Source organism: Ooceraea biroi, chromosome 11 (assembly GCF_003672135.1).
Source record: "Ooceraea biroi isolate clonal line C1 chromosome 11, Obir_v5.4, whole genome shotgun sequence".
NCBI classification, from domain to species: Eukaryota; Metazoa; Arthropoda; class Insecta; order Hymenoptera; family Formicidae; genus Ooceraea; species Ooceraea biroi.
Genome location: NC_039516.1, coordinates 3,296,208 through 3,318,901, shown reverse-complemented (window position 1 = coordinate 3,318,901; position 22,694 = coordinate 3,296,208). Strand labels below are relative to the sequence as shown.

At 35.4% G+C, this 22,694-nt stretch overlaps 1 protein-coding gene across 1 annotated transcript; it reads left to right on the top strand.

Moving 5' to 3' along the window:
• Nucleotides 1-2,675: 2,675 nt before the first annotated feature.
• LOC105288187 lies at nt 2,676-11,075 on the top strand. The gene is made up of 3 exons (XM_011354250.3): nt 2,676-2,917; nt 3,325-3,423; nt 5,141-11,075. Exons 2-3 carry the CDS (start codon nt 3,355-3,357, stop codon nt 9,929-9,931), a joined length of 4,860 nt encoding a protein of 1,619 aa, XP_011352552.1. The 5' UTR covers nt 2,676-2,917; nt 3,325-3,354; the 3' UTR covers nt 9,932-11,075.
• Nucleotides 11,076-22,694: the final 11,619 nt, after the last annotated feature.

Here is a 22,694-nt window from a genome sequence, read left to right as displayed (position 1 = left end):
ATCAATCCCAACGTTATTGAAAAGGGTCGTCATTTTGCCCCAGATGTACGGTCATATATTTCAGCAAATGGGAAAAGGTAGTCAGACTTCTAATACGGGTCGAGTGTGGGTTTTCGGAGGATGAGAAGAGCCATTTTCTGTTACTGCCAACTTCAGTAGATCCTACGGAGTGCCGACTGCGCGCAATAACGTCCTTTGTCACAAGCACGCGTAATCGAGCGGTTTCGAACAGCGATCTATCGCTTCGTTGTTTCCGTCCGGATTGTAATTCGCAAACGGCTGGGAGTATGCAATTACACAAATCACGCATTCAAGTTTGTTCTGCGCAAAGGAACAGTGTCGACAGTAACGATGCACCCGTTTAATCCCATGTTAATGTAACGCATCTTACGTTGTTTGCACGGCAGGATCACGTACGTAGCGGGATATGGTGCTGTAACGAGCGCAAGTATATTGACGTAATAGTTTCAGCGAAAGTGAACAAGGCTGTTATTACACAATGTAACTCATACCCTATTGCTTGCTTTAGCAAATTGAAATATATAAGAAAATTCTTGTCACGTTAAAGGAGAGTGAAGGCTTTTCTCACGAAGGAAACAGTGGAAAGCAAGAGCGAATTATAGGAAACATAAAACACAATCTGTGGAAAATATTTCAATGGCATAATTAAAAGTTGTCAGGAGAATCATGACTTCGCCACAACTACATCCCTTCTCTCCTTGCCCTTTCTTCCCTTCTACCTTATGGAGAAGGAAGCAATTTAAAACTGATTTCTCGCCACGATATCAGAAAGTTAGGTGAAATCGTGTTAAGTGGTTTTAATTACTTAGAAAACTTGGACAGCCCCAGGAAGTTTCCACGTCGCTCAACAGCGAGGTGGATGCACTCGGGAGTGCCTTTGGGATTCTGCCCTCCTGTACTCATACCACCACACAATCCCCTCCCTTTGCCTAGTCCTCAACCACCCAACCGTCACTGCAGTGTTCTTGCCTTTAGACTAACCAATTGTCTGTCTAATCGATCGAGAGATTCTTGGAATTGATGAAACTTTATTAATAATAAATGTAAGAGAAAGCTAAGTTTTGATATGTTTTTAGTGGCGATATCTGTTCTCTCGTTGACACCACTCTGCAACATTCTTTACGGCCGGCCGTCAGTGGTTGTAGATGACGACAGTTAACTCGATCATTTGTCTTCTACACAAGCAAGTTGTGATATAGATCATCATTAAGACGCGCAATTATTTTTTGAGTGATAGTTCATTTAATTTTCCTTGGCTCTCTTTGCCACATTCATGCACCTAGGTATATAACTTTTAACATCAGAGGAAAGAGAAATTAAGTGTTACCTTTCGAATCAAGGGATGAACATAAGTGATGTTAAATAGATATTTTAAATAATTTTGTAACTTGAATATACTTGAATAGATTTAAATAAACTAAAGAAAAGCTGTGATGTATTTCATAATCCTTAATTATTCGGTTTTGGCAACTTGTGAAACATCCCAATAAGCTAAGTGGTTTTAATGAATTTCAAGTAAAACGAACGAACCAAATATTTTACTTCTCACACGGCCTGTACGTAATGTGGAATTGCGGTTTAATCCAGTGCGATGTCTATTTGGAGAAAACGAAACGGAATTGAATCTAATGCGCTATCTTGAATCCTTCATGAGGCGCTTCCACGCTGCTCGGAACCAACTGTTTCTCACTTCCATCAGTTCCCATCCTCCACGTCTTCTACTACACTGCCATCTAGCGGAAATGTATAATTCAAGAGAATATTTGAATAGTGTTTTACACTGCTTACAACTTGTACTCGTAAAGCACTTTGTCATAAGACTTCTGCGTCTGTTAAATAGTTACTAATGCTCTTATCGTTAATTTTGTCTTACTGTGATAGATTGTATTCGTGAAAATTGATGTGTTTATGATACGCCTATTGTTCTCACTTGAAATCGGTAACAGAATTTCTTACCAAGTTTGGTATTAATTTAATCAGGTGTTGAGAAAATAACGAAATAAGTGTAACATTGATATAATCATCATGATTTATAAATAATCATTATAAATAAAACTTTAGAAAATCTAAAAAAGTTACTATACATGTATTTCAGTAATGTTAAATTTTCCAGGGAAAAGTAAAGACTACATAATCGTAACAATAAATTATCTGTTTCAACATTTATCTAGAACTGTATCATGATACTGATATGAGTTAACGTGAAGAATGCAGTAGATAGAGTTGCTATGAATATCTTGCTTCGCATGTGTCTCCCAAACGGCTATGCGATAAAGGCAACTGTTTAAGTCGATAATTCTTCTGAGTTATCGCTGTCGATAAATTACCGTAGGAGCTCGTTGCAAAATCTTTACCTTTATATACAGATTTATATTTTTCTACATTATGTTAGAAGAAAAAATTTATATATTAAAACATGTTTTATGAATTAATATCTTTTCTATTACAATTAATAGATAATTATTATCATTTCGTATTATTTGTTAAAAATATTTGTTAAAAAGTCGAATTATTTGATGTAAACGCTATTACATTATTTTGTTAATAACTTGCATTTACCACAATATTATATCTACTTGTTTTATAAATTTACATCATTTACATTTTTTAATATACATGTAACGTACCGACAGAAACAATCGCACAGTGCGCATGTCATCGCTAGCGTCGCCATTTTGTACAACAGTTGCAGGTGACGATTCTGTCCAACCTGTCCAGCATCGCGCGCGCGAACGTACTTGTTTTGCTGGGTTGGCTGTAAAATACCTAGTGCTTAATTTTTATCTCATATTATCGAAGCAGTGACAATGGTGCAAATGTTGTGATTGCAGCATAATCAATAGTTCCAAGTCGACGTGAAGCATGATTTCTGGCAGTGTTTCTCCTCAATAATCCGGTACGATCACACACGTACAGATATGGCGTTACCGATCTTCTAAAAACGATTTTGTTATATCGGTTGAGAAATATACACGTGGCTTATCTATCATCAAAGTTTTTACTCCTATCTTACAATAAAAAATAATTTGGTTATTCTTATCTGCACAATCTGCATAATCCTTGAAAGTTATGTCAAAAATTTCTGTATTTAGAATGTTATGTATTTGTTATTATATAAATATGTTTTTATACAATATGACATATAAAAAATAATGTCTTTGGGAAAGAATTTTTATGTAACCTAATTTATAATTTGTTGAATTCTTAATTTGACAATTCAACTATCCTTTCCTACAAATGCATAAGAATAATATTCTTGGCATATTGTAATAATGTAACCTTGTTGTAATTGGTATGTTACAGGAGGAACAAGTATGATGTAAACATTGTGAAATGGCTAGAACCCTGGTGTACAAGAGAGCCTTGGATGCTGTACTTGCTGACACACATGCAAGTACAATGGTAAGTATAGTTGCAATTATATTAAATTATATGCATGTAGCTTAGAAATTTTGTACATTAATCTATTTATCATACATGCTAGGTGTAAGGCATTTATATCTTGCATTGACAAACACAGTATATCTGTGCTTATTACTCTTATATTACATGATGTAGATATATTGGATTTAACTGCTTTATTAGTAGAGATTCATGTATAATTGCACAATATATTTAAAATTAAACTAACTATAGTATTATTAACTAGATTGTGTCAATATTAATGTATCACAATCTCATGTTCTTTTTCTTGCATGAGAAAATATGTTGTTATATTCATCTCTTTTAATATCTGATAATTATGCAGAAATGGCAATTGCTATCTATGCAATTTAAACGTAGAGAATGATATCTGTGTTAAAATGTGAAGTGAAAACGTGTTACACTTTGTCATGAAAAAGGTTATAATAGGTAACAGGTTATGTGCGTAGTATACCTTCAAATATATGATGAGTAATGTGTGCAATATGATGGTATAGTAGGTAGCTGTGATAAGACTAACTGTATTTAATATGTAGGTTCCTGCTTTACCGATCATAGTTAACTGCACTCAGGCACATGAGGGCTGCGTTCAGATTCTCTACGGGTGCTCTCCCTCTCTCTCGTATCTTTCTCACTTCAACGTAGCAGGGTTCATCCGGGTGGGGGATCTGAACGCAGTCCCTCCCTCCGGCAGTCAGTTGCGCGCATGCGTAGTAGCGATAGTAGTAGGAGCTGTTTATCTTATGTATTGTCCATATATTTATTGAAATAAGAGTATAAAGAGTTTTAACAAAAACAGAAAATATTAAAAATGGTAAGAAAAGTAGAGAAATACAAAAAATTATATAATATAGGTTACGTACAGCTAAATCCTATTGGTAACTCTAGCTCAATGTTTATCTAGTTTTATATTTCAGTTGCATAGTTTTCAATTAAAATAAAACCATATTTGCTCATTTTTCCCTAATTTGTCATTTTGAATGTATATTCATGGGAGGAAGGAACGTTTTGTCCTTTCCTAGTTTTCATTAGATTAGGTTACGTATTTAGTTTAGTTTGTTGTTTTTACAGTGGGAGGAAATGCTTTATTCTTTGGTAAAGTTATGCTTTTCGTGTTTAGGATTAATTGTAGTTCCATTATATTTTAGTTCCATATGCGAAATTGGACTAATATTTAGTGTGTCATGGTTCTTGTAAACTAGATTTCATGTTTTAATGTTTTTAGCTGAAATTGTTTTAGCCGAACTTAATCTGTGTTAGGTTAGGTTAGCTTAAGAGAATCTTGGAGTCGTCTGTTTTACCATGCACTTTAATGCATTGCTACTGTTATGCATTGTACGGCGGCCTAGCCGCTCTCAAGTTCCTCTCTGGTAATACAGACGACTCCAGGATCCTCTTAAGTTAAGGCCAGGTTAGGCCAGGTCACACCACCTGGTTGAGTTAGGTAAAAGAACCTGGTTAGGTTAGGTTAGGTTAGGTTAGGTTAGGTTCGGTTTTTTAGATAGATAAAAATATTATTGTAATTTGTTCGCTATCTTGCATTTATTTTATATTTAACTTATTATTTTTTAAAAGATGTGAGGATCTTGTTATGGTTGTTGTTAATGTAATATTTTATATATTTGTACAACTAAAGTGTACAAATTATTTGCTCTTGAAGGCTGTAAAAAATTAAATTGGATTTGTTTATTTTCAGCATGATGTACAAGTGCAAGATGGGAGAAAAATTAAGGAAGAACCTATTGATGAAACGTTAAGTACTGGTACGTCCAAAGATTACATAATGAAAAAGTGTTGTACAAGGAGTCATGAAGAAACATTATGCAATAGTAGTTTGCGTGTAAATATTAGTAATAAGGAAAATGAGAGTGTATCTAATAATTGTCCTGTCCCGTTAGAAGATGTAAAGAAATCGTATAATTTAAAACGGAAAGGGGCAGCAACTAAAAGAAAACAGATTGGGGACAATTTGTCTGTGCCCAAGAAAAAACGAAAACAGTCTATTGAAATGTTTAGTAAAAACAAGAATGTATTGCGTAAGTCTGTAATTAGAAATTTGCGAAAAAAGGGTGAACGGAAATGTGTGATACATTTGAAAAGGAAAACAAGAAAACAAAAGTTTTCGTGCGATATATGTTTTAGAGAGTTTTCTTCACTTTCAAATTACTTTCTTCATAAACAGTATTTCGACTTCATTGGAAATTATAAATGTAGTATTTGTAAAAAACATTGTGCAACGCGCGAAAAACTACAGGCGCATCTTGCAGGACATCGCAAAAATATGCGCTCTTCACATGTCTTGTATTGCAACTTCTGCGATCGAAAGTATAAAGAGAAATTACTTTTACAATCTCATTTGTTTCATGCACATGGGGAATTAATATGTTCGAAAAACACAACTAAATCGGATAATCTTAGAATGGCGAATCTTACATCTGGAAATACATCTTATGAAAATGATGTTTTGTCATTGGAACAAGAAGAATCAGTAAATTCAGATAATAATGCTATTAGGACAGAGAAGTCAAATATTCCACTTATAAACAACGCGAAGAAAGATTTGTACGAGGAGATGTTAAAAACTGAAGAATCGATGGTTGAAAAGTCATCCAATAATGAATTGTCACCTACGAAACAATTACGACAGCCAACATTAGCGGAATATCTTGCACTTCGTAAAAAGAAATGCGATATTAAACCTACTCCAAATAAATTGGACACGTTGAAAGATCATCCTCCTACTTTTGCTTCACATCATAATGAAAAAATAGAAAATGTAAAACTAAACTTTTCAAAAGAATCTAATAAACAACTTAGTTCTCCAGTTAGACGATCAAGTGATTCTTCAGAAGAAATAGAAATATGTCTCTCCAAAAAGCCATTTGTAAAATTACATGCAGATGTTGAGATGATGAAGTCTTTCTTGGAAAGGCTTCCGACCATTAAACATGAAGAAAATGAAGATACAAATGACATACTTCGATACGATCGTGAAGTGCCCTATAGTTTACGGTCTTTAAGGACTACCTCTTCTTCGAAAACAAATATAAATTTAAGGAGGAGACAAACCAGAAGTATATCAAAACAGTCTCAGTTTACTGCAGAATGCCGCACTAGAAGTAAACAGATGGTCACTAATTCTAATAAAGTAGATTCTAGCTTTGAGAAGTTTACCATTGCCCGTCTTAAGTGTAAGGAATGTAAAATTCCTTTAAGAAGATGCGATGACAACACAAGAAATGACAAGGTATCTACAGTTGATATCCCATTTAAGAAAAACGCATCCCTTAATGCTCAATGTGATCCCGTACCTCAAGATGGAAATAATGGACGAAATAAGAAACTAAAAGAGTTAGAGATTTCTATAGAACGTTTATCACCTGTTCCAGTTGTGGATCCTATTGTAAAAGCGGAAACAGTATCAAACGTCGAGGAAGAGACTGGCTTTTTATGTAAAGTCTGTAAAAAAAGTTTTCCTTCAAAATCGGCTAAACGTGAACATATAAAATCATTTCATGTAGCGTATATGTCAAGCATATGCAATGCACGATATTCAGTGAAACATCAATTGCTTCAGCATTACTTACGCGAGCATCGATCGAAACACAATCAATGCTGCGTTTGTTTTGCATTATTTTCTGACTACATAGAGTTGCAGCGACACTTGTGTATTCACTGCTTGAAATATGTTCAGAAAGAGAACGATCAGTATCCAATTGATATTGAAGTAAAGTGCAGGTCAAGCAAAAAGAAATACAAGTGCCTTCAGTGTTATAAAGTATTTCCATCGCAGTCGATCTTGGAAATGCATCAAAGTTGCTGCATCGTCATTCCAAACGAAAGGGGCGATGAAAAGGATATGGACAGCTTACCGAAAATACTTTGTAAACTATCTCCCAACAAAAATGATGAAGAAATTATGGTTAGACAAGATGATAAGATTTCCCCTACCGATTTAGTGAAGGGTCCTAGTGAATGTTCAAGTAACAACTCTGAAGAAACTCGAAACAAGCATCAGACATCATCATCATCATCATCATCATCATCATCATCAGTTAAAGAAGAATTGAAAATTAGCGAAGATAATCGAAAGTCTTCTGTTAATGATAACAGTTCAATTGTAAAAGAAATGGGGACTGCTAACAAATTACAAGACTCAAAAGAGTCCTCAGAAAATGATAATTCTGCAAATCCTGACCAAGATACGCGTACACAATTAGGTGCCACTGATTCCAAAGCTACGGTCTATCCATGCGATACATGTGGAAAACAATTTCAAAACCAGAGAAATCTGCAACAACATATTCGCACTTTCAGTAATTCTACCGACGTCTGTCCGATATGTGGCACCGCATTCAGTTCAAAACGTCTTCTACAGTCACATATTACTGCGGCGCACGTGCCGCAAATCTCTAACTCCTATAGTTTCCATTGCGTGTTCTGTAATCAAGGCTTTGTTAAGAAATGTAAACTTCGGCCTCATGTGTTACACTTGCACAATCAACAAATGCTAAGTATACTTGCATCCGATTCTTTTGTCGTCCAAGAGAAATCTGATACATCAGCTTCCTATACCACAATATGCAACGTATGTAATTTGGTATTCGAAACGCAGGACCGTTACATAGAACATAGGATGTACTATTACAAAAATCATACTTTCACGTGCTCGCTGTGTACGCAAAACTTTCAGGGTATGTACATGTTTCATCATCACAATAAACTTGTACATTATTCAGAAGATAAGCGTAAATCCTATAGTTACATCTGCGAAATATGTAATGAGGGATTTAATCACGAGTCGCACTTCCATTCGCACACTATGCATGTCCATCTGAATGAAGAGACTTTGGCTGACGCTGCAAAAGAACCTGAAGGAGAAAGTCAAGTTAATTCTATACCCGAAGAGATGTTAAGAGAACAGATTCTCCAGAACAAGATCATAAACTTGTTTGCGAAAGACCAAAAAGACTTTAAACAGTTGTCTAATGAATATACTTGTCATATTTGTCAGATAAAATGTTCAAATCTTGATGATATGATAAAGCATATAGCATTGTATTCCGATGATGGTGATTTCAAATGTGATAAATGTAACAGGCGATGTGAAACACTTGATATACTTTCTCACCATAAACAGTTAACTCACCATTATGATGGACATTGTAATGGACATCTATGTGAAAATTGTGGCGAAATTGTGGATACAATTATCTCATTGGACTGTCACAAAAAACATTTTCATCCGAATACCAATGTGTACGATAATGCGAAATATAACAATTATGACCAGACGTCGTCTTCGAATACTACCTGCACGCAGCGACAAAATGATTCTACTAATAGTTTGGGGACTGTACAGTATGAATATAAGAAGTATAGATGTTTATTCTGCAACTTAAGATTCACCTCTATCGATATTGCCCGAAGCCACATTACTAAGACCCATATTAATGATATATTAAGTAATCAAGTTACATCACAGATTCTTCCAACTATTCATAATGTTGGCATTCAGGAGAAACCCATTCCGCAACAGATCGAAACTTATCAAACACCATCATCCAACAATAATCAAACTCAACAATTTAGCAGTGTTGTAAGGACTGTTTTGCCCAACAAGGAGAAAGAGTATGAAATTACTATTAAATCATCAGACCCACTAAGAGTTGTTCCAACATCTAGTAATATTGAACAGGGGATTTTAACTCCTGTGACTCTAAAAGAATCTGACACCATTCCAACATCTACGGTTCCCACACTAAGTAAGGAATCCAATGTTAACCCTTCAGTTCCTGTATGCACTGAATCGTCATACAGTCACCAAACAAACAATGGAGTTCTTTCAAAATCTGGACTAGCTAATAAATCTACAATTCCTGCAAATTCTTCAGTGAAGATATATAAAACTCTAATTGCTGTGCCAACGTCTCCCCTTGCCAACCCAAAGTCAACCCTTGGAACTACAAATTGGAGATCTGTACAGAAGGATAATTACACATGTCCTTTATGCCCGTTAGAATACCCATCTTTAATATTCTTCCACGCTCATATGAGATATGCCCATGCAGATTCTATTCGACCTGATATGAGGAGTCCACAGTTGAATCAGTCAGATCAGGAAATTTCTATAATAGGATGTTTGCTATGTTTACACCGTTTTACTGATGAATCCACATATAAACATCATTTAAGAAATCGCCATGCCCATTATGTATATATCCAAAATCCTGAGGAGATAAGAAAAACTGCTTATGACATAAGTTATCCTGCTACAACAGAAAAAGATAATAATAAAAGCAGCACAAATTGTGAAATTATTACTATAGATGATGACGACGATGATAATATAAAAAATACTTCAGATCAGCATACACCACAAGTTGTTTCTGCAGCTGCTACATCTGAAAAAATTGGTAAATTGAAGGTGAAATCTTTCGCAAAGATCGCAAATTTATCTACAGACCATGCATTGAAAGATCCGTAGCATGCGTAAAATTTTTATTTTCGATAAAAAAGTTAGAGCTAAATTGTGAAAATGCAAGTTAGTGTCATATATAGCATTTATAAAATAAGTAATAATAAACTATAGAAATATTAATAACATTGTTCTGATATCAATAAGTCGTCACAAAAGACAATTGAATAACAAAGGAACCTATTCATGCATTACAATATGTAGATATAATTACATTGATTGAATGCCCGTATTAATTTATACAAAAATAAATGTTATTCTATATCGCTATTTAACTAAATTTATATATATATATATATATATATATAAATAAATACGATATAAATAAGGTAAACAAGTTATGAAATCTTTATATATAAGTCATAATGCTTAAGTGCATTTATATCCACTTATACATAAATAAGCGATTGGATTTTCTATTTCAAAAGTTTATATATCGAATGATTACGGATAGTTTAATCACAGTATAAATAAGAACAGTAGTAGGTACACTCTGTGTCCACCATGTTGTTGATTCTGCTGTACGACAGACACCAATAACTCTTTCTAGTTATGTAATAATTTATATAATACTAGGATAAATATATTAAGGGTTAGTTACCACAACTTTTACATTAAGGTTTGAATGTGTCAATTCATCACGTAGACCTGCAATGCACATGTATGCTTAAGTTATGAGATTATGTACTAGCAGACAATCGCTATATTAGTTGTGCATTCATTTACCAACTTTTCGGGAGAGTGTACCTTGTTCTTTCTTATACTGTGATTTAATCTTGTAAATCAATTAGTTTGTAAAAACAAAGTTGCTGTTCAGTACTGTCATTAAACTGTTCCTAAAATAAAGACTTAAGTGTTTTGAAGATTTAATATTATTTGTAACATTTGTAAGATTTGTTAAAACTATTACGAATGCTATATATGATTTTGTTTCTAGCGATAGAATTTCGAAAACTTCAGTTTTTGTAAAATAACGCTGGAGAATATTAAATATTTGGGTGATATAGCTTTCTCATTATAACTTAGCTTTGTCGAATACTATATTTTTAATGTATTATCGTACTTTGTTTATTAATAGTGTATTCTCTCTACAAACAATACCAAACTTATTAAAGAGATTATAAATCAATAAAGCTTTTAATCCATTCTCATGTATTTTTAAATCTTTATTACATTTCTCACTTTTTCCCTCAATTTTATTATAGTAAGATTGTAGCTATTTAATTGTTCCTTCGAATTTATAAAGTTGAAGGAAATGCTTATATATTCTTATCAGGTTAATAATACTTATATTTGTTAAAAATATATGATTAGTTATAAGAAATTTCTTACATTGTAGGATTAATATTTATTATCAGTAAATGCAAGTGCATTTTAATACTTAAAAATATAAAATGTTCTTATATTAATGATTTCTTTTATAATATTAGGTCGTCCGGAAAGTTCGTGCCGATTTTTAATAGATGGCGTTGGAACATGTCTGAATATATCAATGTTATTGAAAACATACGATTTATATACATATGCTTAAAGGTGACATTTCAACGCATCTTTAGGAAAAACGTTGTTTGACATAAATTGATTCGTGTCAGTTTTGTACTCTTTTGAAGATGGAAGAAAACAAAGAACATTTTAGACACTTGATACTTTTCTATTACCGGAAAGGCAAAAATACCTCACAAGCAACAAATTCGATATGTTCTGTTTACGGAGAAGGCGCTTTAGCTGAAAGAACCGTACGTAAGTGGTTCGCTAAGTTTAAAGCTGGTGATTTTAACCTTAAAGACCAAGAACGCTTGGGCAGACCCTCTACTACTGATGATGACCAAATCAAGACACTGATCGAAAATAATCCGCGCTACACGACACGTGAATTAGCAGAGATACTGAAAATATCGAAAACCACTGTCCACGATCATGTAGTGAAGCTTGGTTACGTAAGTCGCTATGATGTATGGGTTCCGCATAATTTGGCCGAAAAAAATTTAATGGATCGCATTTCCATCTGCGACTCGCTGTACAAGCGCAACGAAAACGTACCGTTTTTGAAGCAATTAGTGATGGGTGACGAAAAATGGATCATTTACAACAATGTAGAACGAAAAAGATCCTGGGGTAAGCGAAATGAACCAGCATTAACCACTCCGAAAGCCGGCCTTCATCCAAAAAAAGTCATGCTCTGTGTCTGGTGGGATTGGAAAGGAATCCTATATTATGAGCTCCTACCACACAACCAAACGATAAATGCAGATAAGTACTGCTCACAACTGGACGAATTAAAGACAGCGATTCAGGAAAAACGTCCAGAATTAGCCAATAGGAAGGGTGTCGTGTTCCATCAGGACAATGCCAGACCTCATGTTTCTTTGACTACCCGACAAAAATTGTTGGAGTTTGGCTGGGATGTGCTACCTCACCCACCGTATTCACCAGACATTGCACCTTCAGACTTTCACTTATTTAGGTCTTTGCAAAATTCTCTTAGCGGCAAGAACTTCAACTCTTTGATCGACATAAAAAACCACCTTGAGGAGTTTTTCGCCGAGAAACCTAAGAAGTTCTGGGAGAATGGAATCTTCCAGTTGCGTGAAAGATGGACAAAGGTTGTGAAACAAAACGGTGCATACATAAGTCAATAAATATTTATCGACATAAAAAAATGTTGCCTTTGAATTTTCCTTCAAAATCGGCACGAACTTTCCGGACGACCCAATATAAGAAGAAAACAATGATTATACAAAAGTGCTTTGTCTATTTTTGTGGTCAAGATACGATTTCTAAAAAGCGTTTTTCAAAATGCTCAAAGTTAAAGAAATGTTTTTAGAATCTAGAAGAAAATATTTTCTCAAATTTTTAGTGTTTAATGCATATAAATAAATTACCTATTTTTTTAGATTAATAATGTTTCATTAGTTTTGTTTTTATTGCTATCTTTTATTACAATAAAGTAACTTGATAAAACTACGAATTTATCGTTTTTCATTACATATCCATTAATTTTTAATACGTACTAATTAATATACGCTTATCAATTTCGCTATCAATAGTTATTATTTAAAACGATGTACTAATAGGAATTTTTATGTTCTACGTTAGATATATACTTGGAACATATCTTTAATTGTTTAAAACGATATACAGGGTATCTGACATAAGGCGAAAAACCTCTCGCCCACAGATAGATCTCGTCAAAGTAAATTAAAAAGTCCTGTACCATTTTGCAAACAACCACGTAAAATTTCGAGTAATTAAATAAAGAAAGTTCGCTAATTCAACGGACATGAGAGAAGTATGAATGAATAACGTAAAAAACGACTAGCCGCGCGTGCGACGCGATAGCAGCGAGTATCGGATTACAGCGGCAGGCGAGGCGACGCTTCTAAGAACAACACTTTCTCGGCAACACGAGCGCGTGAATGAGATGCTGAGAAATTATTGTCCACGCGTCGTCTCGCCTGCCTCTGTAATCCGATACTTGCTGCTATCGCATTCTTCTAAGAAACGTGACAACACTTTCTCGGCAATACGAGCGCGTGAATGAGACGCTGAGAAATTATTGTCCACGCGTCGTCTCGCCTGCCGCTGTAATCCGATACTCGTTATCGCGTCGCGCGCGCGGCTAGACGTTTCTTACGTCATTCACGCCTACTTCCCTCGCTGCCAATCGCGTTCGCTGAATTAGTGAACTTTCTTTACTTAATTACTCGAAAAACTTAAGTTAATTACGTGGTTGTTTGCAAAATGGTACACGACTTTTTAATTCAGTTTGATGAGATCTACCCGTGGGCGAGAGGTTTTTCGCCTTATGTCAGACACCCTGTATACATAGCCGAAAAGTTCTAGAAGTTATATGTATTTTACATTTAACAAAATTATACATTACAAATCTAGTTGTAATTGTCAATTGTGATTTAATTAATATAAATGAACGTACTGTATGTAGTACTGTATGTAGTTTATTTAATAAAAATTTTCCAAAGAACATAACCTTTTTTCCTTAAAAGTGTAATTTGATGTCTTTTTTTTAAAGAAATTGAACAATTTATTCACAGAAAAATAAAATATATTTTATTAAATGCGGAAAATTAATGTAATTCTTTTACCTTTAATCAATCATAATTCAGCTTTAAATTCAAATATCCTGCCACTTAGTCGACTTTGGAGTGCCAACCTTAAGGTTTAGAATGCTCTATATCAGCTTGGCGAAGCTGAAAACGTAAACCTTACAAAATCTCTTTAGACAATCAGTGTTACATTTAGTAGAAATTATTAGGGGTGTGATTTAGTTTTGAGGGTTTTTTTTGCTCAAAAACGCATGTATTTAAATATGATAATGAATGAATACCTTAATCAAAATATTTTCCTTCGTTTTCTATAACTTTTTTCCATCTTTCTGGCAAGAGATGGATTCCACCACGATAAAATGACTCTTCTTTTCAGTTGATCCAGTCGTCGACGAATTTTCGCACTTCTTCAAAATTATGAAAGTGTGTATCCTCTAAAGCGTGTTGCATCGACCGGAACAAATAATAATCGCATGGAGCAATGTCCGGAGAATACGCGGGGTGCGGTAGGACTTCCCATTCAAGCTCTAATAGTGTTTGTTTCACTGATAACGCAACGTCAGGTCGAGCGTTGTCACGAAGAAGAATCACTTTCCGTCGTTTACTCGCAATTGGTGGTCGTTTTTGGTCCAATGCTTGCTTCAACTTGTACAATTGGTGTCGATATCGATCAGCCGTGACAGTCTCGTGCGGATTTAACAGCTCATAGTACACTATCCCACCAAATACAGAGTATTACTTTTGAACCGTGAATATTGCGTCTCGGAGTGGATGTTGATGGTTGGCTTGGATCCACCCATGATTTTCTGCGTTTCGGATTATCAAAATAGATCCATTTTTCATCCCCAGTAACAATCCGAGACAAAAGACTCTTCTTTTTTTGCCTGGCGATCAACGAAATGCAAATGTTCAACCGGTTCGCAATGGCACTTTCCGATAATTCATGTCGAACCCATTTCCTTCTTTCTGAATTTTTTCCCATTTCATGTAAATGTTTGGTACCTGTTGTACGATCAACATTTAATGCTCTGGCAAGTTCTGAAGTGGATTGTTTTGGATTTTCGTCCAATAATGCTTGCAAATCTGCATTTTCAAACTTTCTTGGTTGTCCCGAGCGTTCTTTGTCCTTGACATCAGTATCATCACTTTTAAAGCATCTAAACCAGTATTCACACGTCTTAATTGATGGGGCAGAATCACCATACGTTTCCACAAGAATTCTATAACCGTCAGCCGCAGTTTTCTTTTGATTAAAAAACAAAAGCAACGCATGTCGAAAATGCTCTTTCGGAAGTTCCATTTTTACGATGATATAAACACGACTGTTATTGCATCTATTGCTATAATGCTACTAAATGTCATGGATAATGTCAAGACTGTAAGAAACAACAGTTATCGGAAACAGCTGTTGGAACAAACTGACACTATAGCCATCTGTTGCAAAACCCTCAAAACTAAATCACACTCCTAATAAAACAATCATATTTTTCCGAGCGTTCAAAATAGAGTTTCCAAAAAGGTATTTTCGACATTTATTACTTTTCTTTTTTTTTAAATATTTTGCTGATGATGTAGTGTGTTGTAAGGAGGTTGCTACTACTGGGGGTAGTCCACAAATTTTATTGCACTGTCTGACTCATCCGACATGGATTTTCACTATTCCCAGGCGGTTTGCATCCAATGTTATGGCGCCCACTCTCGTAAAAGTCTTATAACGATTTAAGGACGTGCTTCCGTGCGCGCGATAGATGGAAGTCCATTCTTTACTCTTTGAAACATATGTATGTCACATACTGGCTTGATCTCTTTGAAAAGGAATACAACTTCAACGTTAGGTAACCAATTCTTGGATTCTAATTTTATTTTATATAATAATATTGATCGGTTGGTTTCTTTTTTCTGTTTTCTCCTTTTTCCGCGCGTGCGCGAACATGTTACTTTAAACGCATACATTTCTAAACTTGCTATGGACGGGAGAGATAATGAACTACTACATTTGATTCACAGTTACATTACCCAGTTTTTAAAGATTTGCTTATTAAATGCGCTGGATAATGTTTCTCGTCTCATTCGTCAAAAAACAATCGTATAATTGTAATGACAGCTGCAAGCAGAGCACCCACGAGCGTTTCCGTTTCAATTTTTAATTCATATTATAAACATCTGCGATTAACTCCATGTCAGTCAACGATCCGTGCTAATGACACTTGCTGAATGTAATTATTACGGCGTTATCATGCTGCAATTTATTTACTAATCTATTTGCCAGCCCTGAAAGCGATCTGTACGGAAGCAAACACTAGGACTTTAATTTGCGATGCAATTAAGCGATTTTTATATGCAGTGACCCAAGAATCGAGATTGAGTCATGACAAACAAGTAAATAACGAAATGCACAATGAATATATTCTATTCTTTAATCCATTTAGTACTATCCTTGCGAGTGTTTGAGGAGGCAAATTTTAATTTAGTTAATCGTTTAATTACGATGCAAAAATACTTAATCGGCAACATAAAAATTAAACAATTTATTATCGGTTAAAGTGTTCGAGATGCTCCAAAAATGAATGTTTTATTACAATATTGAGAATTAAACTGATCGAGTAGAATGCATCATACATTTACAGGCTTCGTTAAGGGAACGGACGTCGATTCGTCCGATGGACATATTACATTTCGATAACATTAGAATTGATGAGAATTCAATTTCAAAACTGGAGACTATGATTACTGCTCTGAATTCTCTGAATTACGAATCGGAGGCTGCCTTTGTGAGCATCTCCGTGCAGTTGCTGTGTCGGGGAACGATGTACGACATCAATATTACAGTACTTGTGCACGCGTACATAAACACGACAAAGGATTCATCGACACTATTACGGCAATGCATGTGCATAATTATTACGTGCGGGATTGATCTCCAACTTCAGCCATCGTCTTGTATCCTCGCGTGACTTGTAATTCGTAATAAATCGGATATGATATATTTAAATCAGTTTTATCAAAATTAAAACATTGATGGTTATCAAGAAAACGCTGAACTGTTTGTAAAAGTTGTAGTTTGTACAAGTGTACAAATGCACAAAAAACGAGGGAATTTAAAGCTAATTTTGAGAAAATTTAACGAAGAAAAATGAAAAGAATACTTTCTCAGTAAACGGAGAAGTGAGCTCAAGTCGCTTCTTCTAGAACGGGACGATGTGTAACAGCTAAAAAAATTCGTTTGCAAGAATAACGAGTACTAAGTGCTCGAGTAAATTCAGGGGCTTGAATAGACCATGTTCTTGACGACGAGCGCTCGCTTTCTCCACAAAAGTAACCCAAGTACAAGGATGGTCGTGCTTGTCTTCGACTTCGTCTGAAATTAGCAGTTAGTTAGCGGGCCAGGTGTCTGCGGTTGTCAAGGAACGTATGGAAAGTTTTCCTGGGTTTACTTCGAGTTTCGTCGGAGATAGGGTGCTTTAAACGTTCTATAAGTCGGATCTTTGTGTACTGATATTCTACTTCAAACTGTGCTGTGTACATTTATTCTTACTTTGTTACAACACAGTGCTTCAGACTTTTTAAGAAATTCCGTATGTTGTACGAGAGAATTTTGACAAAATTATGTAACAAAAACCCGATACTTTCACCTATAGAAAATTTTTTGTTAGTGCGAGATTCGTCGAAGGCGTACTTAATATAAGCTCGGAAAGCGTTCGATGACCGTACAATAAGCCGCTTATTGGTACAGAGAAGTGTAGAGTAGACTTGGCTGGAGCAAGGGACATCACTGTTAAGGACAGAAGAAAGAATAACGGAGTGAATAAAGACGGGATAAAAGAAGACCAGTGACGAGACAAGGGATTTGTGAAAGAGGAGCACCTTAGTGAAGCCGAAAGTGAAAACGTCCATTTTGCGTCAGTCATAATTGCTCATTTTTGAGAGTGTACATTAATAATAAAAAAGAAAATATATTAATAAATAGAAAAAATATTAATACAGCGATTTATATCATTTAATACAAAAATATTTTTACGGTCTTCTCGCGATTGGAATTGCACATCGTAGAGAATCCCATTGCAACAAATTATACGACGGCGCATTATTCATGTTTTTACTCGACTGCTTATCTTCTTTTTATGTGAAGAAAAGGTACCCAAAAACTTCTTTCGCGGCATAGAAAAGTTTCTCGACTCTGTAGAATTCATTCCAGAAGCACCGTTCTTATCGTTGCTGATTCAGCTTTAACTGCATGCTTGACAAACATTAAATAATGATTATTTATCATGCTCTTTTAATAAATTAGTATTTAGTAGTACAAGTGTTTAATGCAATTATATTGAACAGTTTTAATCTTTTTCTTGCATCAGTGACTGTGCTACAAAATGGTGGACCGTTGCAATTACTCTATCGTCTGTATTTAATTAAAACAGACGATAGCATGCATTCGCGCAAATGAGAAAATCATACTTTTAACGGGAAATAGGTTTTTCTCTTAGGTTAGACTCTTAATCCTTCTCTTTATCTCATATCATCTATCTTGCTCGCGCCTCTTTATCAGACCAAACTATCGCGAGGCACAACATCTTCTAGCGAACCAACCGGAAGACCTTAGGGACATTAATAATCTCACACTAAGCTGCCTGAAAAGGGTTGCAAGATACAGGCGAAATGAAAGAGCCGGACGGTGGACGATGGGGATAAGCATAAGGAAAGATCAGAAGAAAAGAGAGACTATCATCCTAACAGAATCCATCTCTCTCTCTCTCTCCTTCTGATGAAGCTTGATATTGGGTGAGTTTTAAAAGGATATCGCGCTAAGAGATCACATGGCTTGGCTATTTCGCGATTAAATTTGCGGTATCAAAGGAATATTATAATCTTTTATCTAGAATTTATTAGAAGTATCTTCTCCTGTTCTCTCATGATCCCTAATTCAATCGAATCTTGTTAGGTGATACGTGGCGATGAGTCGATAATTATTATTTATAAAAGATGTTGGGTAAATTAATATCTACCCAAAAAGGTAAAGTTTATGATATGTTAATTATGGATGTATCAAGTATCAACTATAGATGAATTGAAAAATATATTATCTGTAACATGAGAACAATCTTTGGGAAGGTCCAGTTTTATTGAAGAGTATTGTTTCCAGATAAATTATATCTGAATAGAAAAAAGAGAAATCTAAGAAAAGCAAGTTAGGCGAACTGGACTAAAAGAAAGTGTTGTCGTAGGAGAAGGAGAAGAGTATCCCGTTGATGGAATCCATTGTCTCGCCTATCGATTACGTGTCCCCGTGCGGATTGAATCGCAGCGAGGTCAGGCAATTCGATCGCGTTTCATGATTAAGCCGGAGCGTGACTGCCGATTACGCTTGATACTGTCGCAGAAAACATTTCAGCGAGATAGAACGTTCTGAGAATCCGTGGCTCTCACAAATTGCAAATTGTTCGTAATGATAACTCAATTCTAAATATAAATTAAATGAAATTAATCTTGGAATAAAATCAACATTTTACCTAGAGAGGAAGAGAGAGAGCAGTATCATAAATTTTAGGAAGTAAAATATGCCAAATACATAACAATCTTCAAAGTGATGTGAATATTCTTAAAAGAACGACGTGTGTCTTCTTTTTTATAGTTTCACAAAGCACAAGTATTTTACACTCTTTCGAACTGAAGGCGAATGATAATATATGGGGAGCATCGTATAGGAAAATGCAGTTGCTTTTCTTTCTCACTTTAAAAAAATATATCGCTTTTCAGAAAGCCACGAAGCTATTCTGTAATTCTATAAATTAATTAAAAGAGAATGAGGTATCGATTGATTCCGTGCGATTACGTGTTTGATTACGTGTAACTTACGTGATAGTTGTCACGCAGCTGGACTTTTTTCCAATATCGAGGAAGATGCTTAAAGAGAGGCACCCGAGCGTTCGGTTGCAAGGAAAAAAGGAACTAAAAAATCTCATTACGCAAGAAAGAAGTTCACAATCGCATTCCGGCATTCTCGCTCAAAGCACGGGTGAGGGAGAGAGTTGCGCTTTTCCTTCCGCGATTCAGAGAAGTAATTAAATCGGTTGTGCGCTCAAACGACGCCATTATAATTTCCCGAGACACGAAAAAGAAACCGTAATAAAACGAAGTATAATAAGCTCGCAGAAGAGTTAACAATGATGTACAACCCCGCGCGATCCTTGTAATTTGTTACGAGGTCCATGAGAGAGCCGATTTTTCCGTTATCCACCTTTTTTTCTGTAAACGAACGATCAGATATTATTATCGCGAAATAACAACGTTAACTTGCGTAAATTTGCGATCGATCGAGCCGCGCGTTCAATTGGTTTGAACAATACCGCGTTTGTTGATTTTCGTTAAGCGATCATTTTGCAACGATGCAGTGGTGCACACCGCGACAAGCAGTGACGGATTTCCAACGGGTATTTACCCCTGATGTTCAAACAACTGTCGAGCACATGAAATTTAATAATTTTGTTTTGATAAATTATTGCAATTATCTATCGGATTCTATTAGACTTCACTGCGTATATACTTATTAATTGAAGAAGACAAATTGCAGAGGGATGTTTTTTTTGATGAATGGTAAGTTATCTGATTTTACTTTCGTCTGTCTAGTTTGTCTAATTGCGGTTGCTCACTTCTATAAACGAAATTATAAGGCAGAATCTCTTTTAATTAAACATTAATATTATAAACTGTTACTTTTTCTTTTCCAAGGCGGGAATATTAGACTTCGAATAAGCTGATGCTAGTATAAACTAGAGTCATCGATATTCAAAGTTCCATCGATTATCAACGCGAGCTGCTTCCGCTGCTGCGAAATACAAACTACATTATAACTCTCTCTGATCCGCCAATGGTTTAATGAAAAATTGCGGCGATCCCTCAAAATCCAGGATTATATGCGGGATTGTTCGAAACAATTTATCGAAGGTGGTTTGCCGGAGGGTCAAAGCAGACGCGAATTTTATTACGAATCATATATCGCGCTGAAATTATCGATATAAAAGTTATGGTGCGATTGTGAGTTACGTAACGTTTAATATATTTTTCATTGGTAAATTATTTTTAAAGTTTTTTCTTTTTTATTTTTATCAATTAACGTAAATATAATATTAAATGTTTAATAAGTATACGTTTGATTTCCGTGTGCATTCCTTCCTCGTTCTTTCCTATACAGCGATAAAAATGTTCTTGTTTGTACTGGAAAAAATCGTTTATTTTACATTTCTATCTAATACAAATTTACATGCAAATGTATGAAAAATAAAGCTGGATAAAGGAACTGGGAGCGAGTTTTTTTATTAAACTTAAATCAATATAAAATGTTTGGCGTGCATTTCTCATTCTTCTAAAGAGTTTGAACGTGCAACGTAAGCGTAATCGCGAAATGTTAGTGAACGTAGATTATCACGACGTGTAACACTGATTTCGATATATCTGAATTTAAATTCACAATAGAAAAAAGGGCTGGAAGCAGGATGGATTCAACTCTTTTTATTGGTGCTAGATCAATATCGAGTATTTGACAAGCCTCTCTCACCCTACCTCATCCCCCTTCAGTGGCAGTACAAACGGAGGAATGTTGCGAGTAATTTATTTGAAAAATGTCATCAAAGGGACGTGGTCAATTCTGACGAAGCTTTTCACGGTTTATTGCCTCGACGTGCGCTGATAGGTCCACGTGACGTTTCCGGTTGATTGACCGAGCATTCGACGGAACAAACGAGATCACTTCGCACGATTACACCGCTGTTGAATCGCGCATGTTAATGCTTTCGACGACAAAGTATGTTTTTTTCAGACTTTGCTTTAATCAAAAGAATGTTTTCCTGAAGAAAACAAAGAATTTTATAAATCTTATTTTATAAGTCTTTCTACTTTAAGATTGATTGTATCTTAACTTGTTTGAGATATAAAATGGTCCCGGAGAGGGGTGCGAAATTCATATTCTGCAGATATTTAATATTTAAGAACCTAGGATCTAGAACTGGCGATTTATTTGGTTCCAGATGTGATCATTTTAGAAAAGATTTTCTTCTCATTTTTCAACTCTCGTATCAACTTGATTTCGTGACATGCAAACGAGGCAAACTACTGTGAAAAACGGGCAAAACGTTGCTCATTAATGCGATCGCGATCACGACTACAGGTACGACGGAAGAAAGTATTCGTCAGTGTTCGGCGTCCTATTTCGCGACGAAAATGACATCACTCGTTAACTGTATTACAAAGCGACGGTTCATCGCATTGTTGGCCGTCGTTGACGGTAAAATCCTCGGATACATATGGCCTCGTCATTGTTGCGCGTCGCGATTCATTTCGTCCACGGAAGCGCATAGTTGATCGAATCGATACAATTTATTTGCCGCGCCAAGTGACAAATTACAACGTATCGCTGCGATCGTCCGGAAACGAGAGGAACGACACCCCGTATACGCTTTAAACTCCGAACTGGAAACGCGTCGGTGAAAAATCATCTCCCTCCGTTGAAATCATTTAACCCGATTATTGCATCGACCATTTATCCTACGTGTGTTATAGCCCCAATACCTAATAATCACAAATTATAACGTATCACAAGTAATCCACAGGTTGCGTAATCATAAAGCAAAGGAACTTAGTAGTTACTTTTGGGAAAATATTGAAAGTAGGGTCGAGGGTGAAAGCGAAGTCAGCATGTAAGACCGCCACATAGGTCG

Excerpts from the sequence above, each read along its gene's own strand:
- LOC105288187 (XM_011354250.3), top strand. The coding sequence starts at position 3,355 with ATGGCTAGAACCCTGGTGTACAAGAGAGCCTTGGATGCTGTACTTGCT. Across the intron at positions 3,424-5,140 it reads ACACACATGCAAGTACAATG|CATGATGTACAAGTGCAAGA; the intron begins GTAAGTATAGTT and ends GTTTATTTTCAG.